This window comes from Sceloporus undulatus, chromosome 5 (assembly GCF_019175285.1).
Source record: "Sceloporus undulatus isolate JIND9_A2432 ecotype Alabama chromosome 5, SceUnd_v1.1, whole genome shotgun sequence".
NCBI lineage: Eukaryota > Metazoa > Chordata > Lepidosauria > Squamata > Phrynosomatidae > Sceloporus > Sceloporus undulatus.
In genome coordinates this window covers 93232087-93243651 of record NC_056526.1, presented here as the reverse complement: position 1 = coordinate 93243651, position 11565 = coordinate 93232087, and the positions used below count along the sequence as shown (strand labels likewise).

The window sequence follows — 11565 nt, the reverse complement described above, 5'->3', positions numbered from 1 at the left end:
TATTATTATTATTATTATTATTATTATTATTATTATTATTATTATTATTAAGATCATAGATCTCAGTTGGTATAAGACAATTTCAAACGTTCAAATTTGACAGCTGGTTAAAAAGAAAATCTTAGGAGGTGTCGCTGATGAGTCCACTTTTTATATAGTACTCAAGTATTGTATTTCTATAATGTCCTTCACTAACTTTCCTATACTTGGTAGAATGGAGATGTTTTAATGCTGTTAAAATTCAGACTTTGTTAATAGTGCATCAGGTATGAAGATGTTTCAAGCAGGACCAATAGATAAAAGTAGAGCATGTATTCAAATGCCTACGGTGGAATATGTAATAGTGAATCAAATATTGTTAAAATATCAGAATTTAAATGATGATGCTATAGAAGACTGATTCCCCCCCCCCCAAAAAAAATATGTTGTCACTATATTATTGCAGTACTTTAGAAAGAAATGCTCTTTCTGTATCCTTTCTGGAATCATGCTTAGGAAATGCTTAAGTGCACCAATAAGCAGGATAGAAATATACTTGCTATATTGCTGTTGTATGCTTTATTGTATGGATCATTTCTCTAAAGCATTTTTCTTGTCATTTCTCTTACGGTTGTACAATAGAAATCTAAGCAATAACAAAATAACAGATATTGAAGAAGGAGCATTTGAAGGGGCTTCTGGCGTAAATGAGCTTTTGCTCACAAGCAACCGATTAGAGAATGTTCGATATAAAATGTTCAAAGGACTAGAAAGCCTCAAAACTTTGTAAGTCTTGTTATTTTCTCCTTTGTGTTTTCTATACATAGACTTGTTAAATTTTATATATTGCAAATAGTATTTTAAAAAGCCAAATCTTGGCCATGGGTGGATGCTTTGCTTTTAACTGCAACGTTTACAAAAGAACTACATTAATCATATCACTTCCCTATTATTTTTATTATTATTTTATTTATTTATATCCTGCCTTTCTCCTAGTATAGGGACTCAAGGCAGCTACTCGCAGTTAATATCTGAGGTTACAAGGTTTGAGGTTTTAGCTTCATACAACAAGAAAGCAATGCCATAATCACAAAACGTCAACACGGGTTTCAGAGAAACAAGGCATGCCAGACAAATCTAATCTCTCTTTTTTTATATAAAATTACCATCTTGGTAGATGAAGTGAATGTTGTGGATATAGTATATCTCAGTGATGGCGAACCTATGGCATGCATGCCAGGGGTGGCACTCAGAGCCCTCTCTGTGGGCACATGTGCCATCGCCCCAGCACAGAGTTTGCCAGAGTTTGTTACTAGAAAGCCATAGGGACATGGCACTTTGCAATTAATAAGTGGGTTTGGGGTAGCAGTTTGGGCACTCGGCCTCTAAAAGGTTCACTACCACTGGTATATCTTGATTTCAGTAAGGCCTTTGACAGGGTTCCCCATGACATTCTTGCAAACAAGATCGTGAAATATGGGCTAGACAAAGTAACTGTTACATGGATTAGGTTGTCTGGCCGAACCCAAAGGGTGCTCAACAGTGGCTCGTTTTTATCCTGGAGAGAAGTGACCATCAGGGTGCCACAGGGTTCTGTCCTGGGCCCAGTGCTATTCAACATCTTTATCAATGACTTGGATGACAGAATTGGGGGTATACTTATCAAATTTGCAGATGACACCAAATTAGGAGGAGTAGCTAATACCCCAGAGGACAGGATCAAAATTCAAAATGACCTTAATACATTAGAAAGCTGGGCCAAAGCTAGCAAAATGAATTTCAACATGGAGAAATGTAAGGTACTGTACTTAGGGTGGAAAAATGAAAGCACAGATATAGGAAGAGGGACACCTGGCTGAATGAGATTACATGTGAAAGGGATCTAGGAGTCCAAGTAGACCACAAATTTAACATGAGTCAACAGTGTGATGCGGCAGCTAACAAGGCCAATGCAATTTTAGGCTGCATTAATAGAAGTATAGTGCCTAGATCAAGGGAAGTAATAGTGCCACTATATTCTGCTCTGGTCAGGCCCCACCTGGAATACTGTGTCCAGTTCTGGGCACCACAATTCAAAAAGGATGTTGAGAAACTGGCGCGTGTCCAAAGGAGGGCGGCTAAAATGGTGAAGGGTCTGGAAACCATGCCCTATGAGGAGCGACTGGGAGAGCTGGGGATGTTTAACCTGGAGAAGAGAAGGTTAAGAGGTGATATGATAGACCTGTTTAAATACTTGAGGGGATGTCAAATTGAGGAGGGAGCTAGCTTGTTTTCTGCTGCTGTAGAGACTAGGACCTGGAGCAATGGATGCAAGCTACAGGAAAAGAGATTCCACCTCAACATTAGGAGGAACTTCCTGAAAGTAAGGGCTGTTTGACAGTGGAACAAACTCCTATGGAGTGTAGTGGAGTCTCCTTCCTTAGAGGTCTTTAAACAGAGGCTGGATGGCTATCTGTCGGGATGCTTTGAGATTTCCTGCATGGCAGGGGGTTGGACTGGATGGCCATTGCGGTCTTTTCCAACTCTATGGTTCTATGATTCTAAGTGCAACAAATTCTAGACATAGAAGTGGGATTGAAACTAAATGTAACACAAGGTTGTAGGATCTCTCTTGAATAAGCTGTGTGCATGGCTTTTTGTGTATCCTTTCATTCTGTAACAACTTTGCTTGCAATATGCTTATTTTATTTTATTTATCCCCATCAATCCTTTGCAATATCTTTCCGCTTTATTACTGGGCTGTCTTAAATCCCTGGATCAACTCTGATTATGACTGAAATATAGAGATTGAGAAATGTTCTCAGGAGTTTGCAGCTCAAACCTTTCCTCTACTATAAACTTGAAAATTAGCCTAAAACAAACTACCCTCTCCCAGCCCCAACATCCCCTCCCCAAACAAATCAGTGATATGGAGGCAATCAAATTAGCCTAGATTAAATGATTTTTCTAAGTAGAGTTGATCATAGATTCTTTAGCAAAACAACGTTTGGATCAAATGGTCTCGGAGAACAAAAACTGTCACAAAAGTCACACACTCTCCCTATATTGTATGTGTGTGCGTGCATGGGTAGTCATGATGGCACCGGCAATCATACTTTTCCTCCTGCTCAACCCTCTTTTTCTTCTGTATTTCCTGCCCCAGAAAATGCCAATAGGAAGGCAAGTAATTCTGTGCCCCACTCTGGCATCTTCCGGGCTGCAAGAAGAGAAGTAAAACAGTGCCCAGCAGCGGTAAGGACCATGGATCTTCCTGTTGTTAAGTAGAATAAGGTCCATATTTACGTCTTCCCACAAATTGCCAGAGCTCCCAACTTCACAGCTTGCAACCGGAACAGCAAAGATGGAAGGGAGTAGCATTTCAACTCAGCATTAATTGCATGAATTATCAAGAAATAGTACAGGAAGCACAAAATCAAGATTTATCAATAATGATCCATTTTGTCATTCTGGTTGCATTAGTAGACCTTGAAATGAAAGTAAATGTTGCTCCTGGGACCAGGTGGTTAAATGCCAGTACTGCAGCCACTCACTCACAAACCACAAGGTTGTGAATTCAATACCAGCCAGGGGCTCAGAATCGACTCAGCCTGGCATCCTTCTGAGATCGCTAAAATGAGTACCCAACTTGTTGGGGCAATTAGCTTACACATTGTAAACAGCTTAGGGAGCGCTTAAGTGCACTGATAAGCAGTTTAGAAATGTATTCTCTACTGCTATTGCTGTAAGTACATTGTGAATATATCAGCTGAAGCTTACAGAAAGGAAGAAAGCATTTAGAGATAATAGTCACTACGGGTGCAAAGCCAATTCTGATAATGAACCAGTTCATACCTAGAGTGCCTCAATACAGTGAATAATATTTGAGAAGAATGGATGAATAAAAAGAACTGGAGATACACTAGTGTGAAGCTAAGAAAAAGATAAAAGTAGTTTGCATAGTTATCCCTTGATCTCTAAACCTGCTGAACAAGCTTTGAATAAGCAAGTTCTTAGGACCAGATTTTTCAAGTAAATACCATAGATGTCTCACTATAGAAACAGAGCTCACAGCTTTTCACCTTTTGACTCTCTCTTAGCAATTACAATCAAAAGCAAAACTCAGTATGATAGTCACCAGGTTGACTGTGCAGGCTTTGGTTCTTAGAGCTACATCAGTAATACAGCTCACACTTTCAGAAGCATTTCTAGCACTGACTTATGAGTTAAAGAGATTGGGTATTATATGTGTAACTGCCTATGAGGTAACAGAGGCAATTCCAATGATTCATAATGTTCGTAATAAGAACAACTCCTTCGTTGAGTTGTACGTTTCCTCTGTTCTTTGGCTTATTTCTATATGTTTTTCTAAAGTTCATTGCTTGAAGTTTGAGTTACCATTGCTAACTCTAAACGTCTCTTTAAAATGTTTTTGAGATAGTTTGCAGAATATATCTCAAAAAAGTTGGAGATGTATAGGGAGAAAAGGCCATCTGGAAGGATTGTTAGGAAAAAGAATATTAAATGAAACTTTTCTGATATTACATTGACAGATTGAAAATTGAAGGAGGCATTTTCATTTTGATTGTGGGAGGTGTTTGAACCAGTATTTGAAATTGTACCAAAACAGTTTTGGGAGAAGTCAGAATCCTACAATTCTGGTGCTTTTATTTGCTCTTCTTCTTTTATTTTCAAGCCTTTTTTAAAGCATATTTTTAAGGGTTTGGAAGATGTGGGACTCAGCAATATGTCTCCTTTTACTACAGCACATCCCATTCCCACACACATCCTTGTCAGCTTTGGCTATTCTTACCATGCTAATGTATTTTTACTGATGAAGGTGCATCTCATGCTATGCCACCATAACCTTAAATCTTCCCAGATGCTGCCTCATATAAAGGTATAATAGTCCCTTTTATTGCTGTCACACATGGGTAGTCAGCCAATTATTATATGAATATTATCCCTGAGGACTGTGATACTGTGGTCATAGTAAAAATACATTTTTAGCAGTTGGTTTTAAAATATGAGCTGCAGTTATGTCCCAATTTTTAAGTTGTATAATTTTATTCTTCAATGAATTTAATTATTTTATCTACATGGAAATTTCTTTTAGTTATATATCTGATTTAGTACCAGAAATATATATTTTTGTGGTTGTTTTTGTATCATTGTTAGGAAGCTCTCATGTTGGTTACTTTTGATGAGTTGTAAAAACTGCAGTGGACATTGGCTCGGTGAACATAATACTTGGTTTGATTTGATTTTCCCAGCCAGGGTGTCTAAAATTTAGGATTGTGACCTTATTCTATCATTGCTACTTGAAAAACAAATTTAAAATGTTTAGAAATATGGTGTTTTTATTTGTATTTACCTTTGCATGTGATGGTCCTCACTCAATGTATACTGTGTAACTCAAATTTAATTTTTGAAAAGGAAGAGACACCTATACCTGCCAGAATTGCTGTTAAAACTGCTACCAAATTTAAAAGAGTAAATGACATGTAGGCAATATAAGAGCTGCCTTGTCGTGCGAGTAAGCATCTGCCAATTTTTGCAACCCATAAGAAAAACACATTTTATACATTGAATGCACTGCGATATTTATTGCTGGAGAGTTTGTTGTTTATGGAAAATACAGTGTATCATATCATTTGCTGTTGAGTGATTTGTAAGCAATCTTAAGAAATGTGTGATACTTTCTCTGTGGAGTAACAAATACCTTTCTTATTTCCTCCCCCCTCAGAATGCTAAGGAGTAATCGCATTAGCTGTGTGAGTAATGATAGTTTCACAGGCCTGAGTTCTATCCGTCTGCTGTCTTTATACGATAACCAAATAACTACAATTGCTCCTGGAGCTTTTGACACTCTTCATTCCTTGTCCACACTGTAAGTTGTTCTTGCATTAGTAGCCAACCTTTCATATGAGAACACACAAACATGTCAGTCTTTTCACGTCATCTCTCTTACTAGACTTGTTTGATTTATGGATTTATTAAATGAAATTGTTCATTGTTAACATAAAGATACCACTGATAAACAAACAATAAATGGCCAAGTTCTGTGTGCTGTAGTGTTCACCGTGTGCTAAATATCACCTTGTAAGTGAACAACAATGTGAAATTTTTTTGCTAAATGTATATAATTCACACTTTTGCTGAAGGATTCCATGCCTTCTAGGAATGTATTAAAACTGTCAGCATGGACTTCCCTTGATGCACTTTATAGCTTCCTGGCAATAATTATTTCCTTGGTCCAGGGTACAGCTGCAGATTAATCAACCAAACAGCTCAGTTCACACATACATTACATTACCATTGAGAAGATGGTCATTTTGTATTTTGTCCAAAGAGATCCACAAGAACTTGGATACTTTCATAAAGCTTGCTTCCTGATGTACTTCCTGGTTCACTTTTGTGCTGGGATCACACAACATGCACAATGGAGTGCAGGTTCTGAGATGCTCTTGTTAAAATGATAGTTGGTTTCCAAGGAGGGAAAATATATCTGCCCACCCAAGTAAGTTGTGCAACCCTAATGATAACTGGTAAATGAAGTATGGCCATCCAGCCTTGCTAGATATGAACTAGTGCTTTTTGTAGGCTCCTTTGTGATGTTGCGGGGGGGGGGGGGGGGTTGTTGATGTGGAAAGGGAATAGTTGCTTTCTTGGGAAAAAATGAAGTATCATATAAAATTCAATAACAACTCTGCCTTATTTTGTATGATGCTCATTTATAAACACAGTGTCCTGTGATAGAGGCATTTTAATCGCCACCAATTTTTCTCCCATTCTTTAGTGCCAGAAAGCAAGGGTTGCCAGGTTACTGTGCCTTTTAGTTGTGGCACAGGAAGGATCATCTTGACATATGTATTTTCTTATCCACTTCAGAGCTATGAAGCTGAATTTTCAGTTGTTGTCATTTATTTGTAATTCAAAGTAGATAAGTTCTGTTACTAACTCTGGTAACCTTAGAAAAATCCTATTGTACAGAGATGTCCACTTTAATAAGATGACAATGAGCACCTGACCATCAGGACCTTTCACATGAGAAGCATAAGTACCAGTATTTTTACTGATCATGTTTCTGCAGGCATTATATAGCAGGTAATATAGAGATAGAAAATGACAGGCAATCCATAGAACTAAATCTTTTATAGTTCAGGAAACAATTAGCAGAACAGACCTATGCATGGTTATTTAAAAATAAGCCCCATTGGCTTAAATGGAACTTACTCTGAGGTACATTTGCATAGCATTATATTTTATATGAATATATTTTAAAATATGTTTTTCCAGAGCTATGTGTTTTTAAATATGTTAGAGTAGAAGAAGAAAAATGAAGATGGTGGGTAGAGAGAGGGGGAGACAGTAGTAAAAAAGAAAATCCTGGTGCACTTAGCAGTTTGGCTTTCTGTGATTTGACTTTTTGAGGAAAGAATATAATTGCCACCATACTTAATCCTCTTTCCACTTAAAATGTGACAAGTTATACCTAATGACTAATTTGTGCATATTTAAGATGGCATGTTTATAAATAATGAAATTGTCAAAAGACTTGCACTGCAATGTGGAGATGCCAAATGCATTGAGAGTTGTGGAAGTAAATTCATTTTTATAACTGGCATGTAATCAACTTAGCTGTCAGTTTAGATGGGAAACCTATTCTCTGGAGCAAATAAAAGATGGAAATCTTGAGGAGGCAAATTAATGAAAGAGCTGTTGTCAGGTTAAAGCTAATAATATAAAGTAATCAGCCTTCATTGCAGCATTAAATTACTGTATTATCATGTGTAGATAGCTTGACAGCAAGTCAGATCTGTGACACCTTTACATTATTGCTAAATAAGATGTACCAGGATTTCTCAGCTCAGATTCTGAAATTGCTGTCCTGCACTTTGGTTGGGGTACTGGGAGGTGGGGAGGAATTTCATCTGTTGTTAATGTTGTAGAAAATGCAAAAAACATAATCAGAGCAAGCAAACGAGTGAGTGAAGGTAGTAAAACAAATACTGTGTGTATACAAACAAACTTTGGGGATATGTTTTTTTAAATTTTAACTTGAAACTGACAAAAGTGTTGTTTGCATGTACTTATCAGGAACCTCTTGGCTAATCCATTCAACTGCAACTGCCACTTAGCATGGCTGGGAGAGTGGCTGCGGAAGAAGCGCATTGTGACAGGGAATCCTCGCTGCCAGAAACCCTACTTTCTCAAAGAAATCCCTATACAGGATGTGGCCATTCAGGATTTCACTTGTGATGATGGTAAGAAATTGCTGACCTTAGCAAAGGCAGGGATGTATGAGTATTGCATGAAAAGTTTAATTATGTTACTACTGTTGCATTTGAAGTCCTGTACTATTCCACTGACATCAGAAATTAGAAGTTGGCAATGCAACAGCCCCTGGAGTGGGGAGCAGGGTGATACTGAAATGGACTTCTCCCATGTGACACTTCTGATTTTCCAGAACAGAAAGGACAACTATGGCTGTAAATACTGTGCTGGGATAACACTAAAAGAGGGACCTTTGATATACCCTGGAACTATTTTTTTTCTGCAGGCTGTGTAGCTAAACAATATTTGATGCTCTGCTACATGAACTTTTTAAAAATTAGAAACATCTGATGGCTTGTTGACATCTGTGTGATCAGTCAGCCAGCCTTTCTGTGCTTGCTATGTGTGCTCATACTTTTCTTCATAAGGGGAAACAACACTGGTTACGTAGAGATATTTTGAACAAGTTGCTGAGACTTCACTGGGTGGTGGGGGGGGGATTGCTAGTTGTCTTTCCTCCCTAATTTTCTGTTTATTTGTAACAATAAACAATAACAAATCAATAGAAAATGAAATGAAATGAAATGAAAAACAAGAGATAAAACAAAACAAAAAGCAACCAACACATGATAGTTTTCTTGTTCGCCTGTGGCAGGAGGAGAATGTTGTGGTGATTAACAAACCATTGATAGGCTGTCTCAGAGTGCCAAGATCTTCTCAGGAATTAGTAAATTAGTGTGATATTTTCATGTCCCCAGTTATAGATAATGTATCTATATGTAATGTATTAATTCCAAGCTATGGGTTCATCCAGAAGCCATCATGGTGTAGTGGCTTGAGCACTGGATTATGACCAGGGGTCAAATCCAAGCTCAGCCATGTAAAACTACTGGGTGACCTTGGGCAAGTCACACACTCTCAGCAGACCTCCTATAAGGAAATTTGCCAAGAAACCCCCATGACAGGGTTACTCAGAACCAACTTCAAGGCACAAACAGACATGAGTCAGACTCAAAAGGACCTTTTATTCAACCTTTCTGTTCAAAGAGATTTGGGGGGGGGGGGGGGGGGAGGTGTTTGAATGTGCATGATCAGCCATGTCAGTGTTGCATGGCAAATTGCTTTCAAAACAAAAGAAATTTTTAAAAAGCAGTTTGAAATGTGACAGTCGATGGAAAAGCAAGGGTGTTGCTTTGCTTTTTAATTGACTGGCCTTGTGGAAACAAAAGCACACCACAATCAGTGGCATCATTAGGGCTGTGGGTGTGTGTGTGGATCAGACTGGGCGACACGCTGGAAGAGTTGTCACCCAATGGGCAGTACACCAAAAGGGACTGGCACAACTAATGTGTGAGCAAGAAAGGGCATTTTTAATAGCCGTGGTTTCAAATGCATGGTGCATATACCATATCATGGAAACCTCATGAAAGCATAGCTGAATGCACAGTTGCTTGTGAATATGTTTCCTTTTTACAGAGTTACTTACAAGCAGAACATTCACAGAACAGATTAAAATTATTGTGCTGCCACCAGGTGTGTTAAGTGCTTTTAGCTGAGCATGGTTTATATTTATGGTCTTTTTTTTTAATGACCTAGGAAATGATGAGAATAGTTGCTCTCCACTCTCCCGCTGTCCTGCAGAATGTACTTGCCTAGATACTGTAGTTCGTTGTAGCAATAAAGGTCTGAAGACTTTGCCTAAAGGCATTCCAAAGGATGTAACTGAACTGTAAGTACGTCAGTATTTCTTCTTTGAAACAATGTCAGAAATGATGTGGGGTTTCCCCCCATGAATGAGAGTGTATGAGGAGTGTGTTTGACAAGTCAATAATATTACTGGGAAATTTCATTTGGTTTGTCTTTAGTTTGGCTTTGCTCCCTTAGTTTGGTTTTGCTAAGAAAAAAAATCAGGGAACTTTAGGTACTGTGTCTTGCGCTTGAGGCCCAAATACCAAAAGAACCATTTTGAGCCATGATTGTCCTATGCGTCCCAGATGTTGGGTACATGGAGATCCTCAGAGGTAGAATCTTTTCGGTTGTGATGCTTCATCTCTGGAAATTCCTACCCAGGAAGGGTCAGTTGATGCTCTTTTAGGCAAGAATACAATTGGGGACATAAACACCATTATGGCCTTATGTAAATAATGTAATCTTTTGTCATTGTGTACATAATATATTTTCTAGGAGTTACATAGGTTGGTATTATAAAGAGGATTGTAAAAGTGGTATGTAAATACTGCACAAGTGATGCACTTTGTAGTACGTTCCTCCATTTCATTCATCATTGCCACCTATTAGTTGCACCACAGTATAATTCTGGTGTTGCAGAACTCTAGAAGAGCTATGTCTGCATAAATTTATGTTGTAGTGAACAGGTTGTCAGCCTTAGTTTCATTTTCAAGATTAGGTGACTTCCTTTTAACCTTTAGACTCTTGTGCTGTTTGTTCTGTGTAAAATGCTTTGCCTGAGTGAAGAGTGGACTATTAAGATGATACACTGGACAGTTTGTGAAACACATTCTATCTAAATGTATTGGAGGCCTTTCATATTTTGTCTGCAGAGAACACTACTTGAACTTTAAGGCTACTTGGTCAAGAGTTCAGCAGTGTTAACAATGCGGGGAGGCACTAACTTCTTACATTTTGGATATAATTGAGGATTTTCAAAACAAGGACCCAAGTGTTCGGAAGATGCAAAACAAAATATAACCCCAAAATAAAACAGCATCCTCCTTAAAAAAAAAAACCTTGTTTATTTTGCAAACAGTTCATTACTACTAAACATGCTTCAAGGAAGACCTATATTCACCTAAAGCAGTTTAGTAAATACTATGTTGGATTCAATACTGGAGAACCAATATTAGGATGTTTGTTCCCCCTCCCTCTGTCATCTGTCCCAAGCCAAATTTCCAGGATTGCTCTGGAACCTGATATCCAACTAATTGCAACATAGTATTGATGACTGAATGCCTTACTGTTAAACTAAGATCAAAAGTAGTTTGGTTATATATTGATTATGTATTGATATTTATATTTCACCCTTCTTTTCAAAGCCCAGGGCAGTTCACAAATTCTATAAAACATAGAATAATATACAAATGCTAATAAAATCTTAATTATAAGGTCAGAGAAAAATAGAAAACATGCAGTACAACAAATATAACAATGTCGTATTTGTCTGTCCACTAACAAAACCGCAGCTAAAAGTATGTATTCAGCTGGAGCCAAAATGACAACAGTGAGGGACTGCCAGATCTCCACTGGCAAAACATAATCAAGGTTTCATTCCTGAGACTTCAACCCTGTGCCATTGCAACATTGGTGTGGCTAAAG

General features: G+C 38.0%; 1 protein-coding gene across 1 annotated transcript in view; it reads left to right on the top strand.

The window, feature by feature from the left end:
* SLIT2 (slit guidance ligand 2) overlaps nucleotides 1-11565 on the top strand; it is a 264159-nt gene that overhangs the window by 202570 nt on the left and 50024 nt on the right. The window contains 4 exon segments of the mRNA XM_042468592.1: nucleotides 622-765; nucleotides 5702-5845; nucleotides 8056-8222; nucleotides 9829-9961. Coding sequence (XP_042324526.1) covers nucleotides 622-765; nucleotides 5702-5845; nucleotides 8056-8222; nucleotides 9829-9961 — 588 coding nt within the window.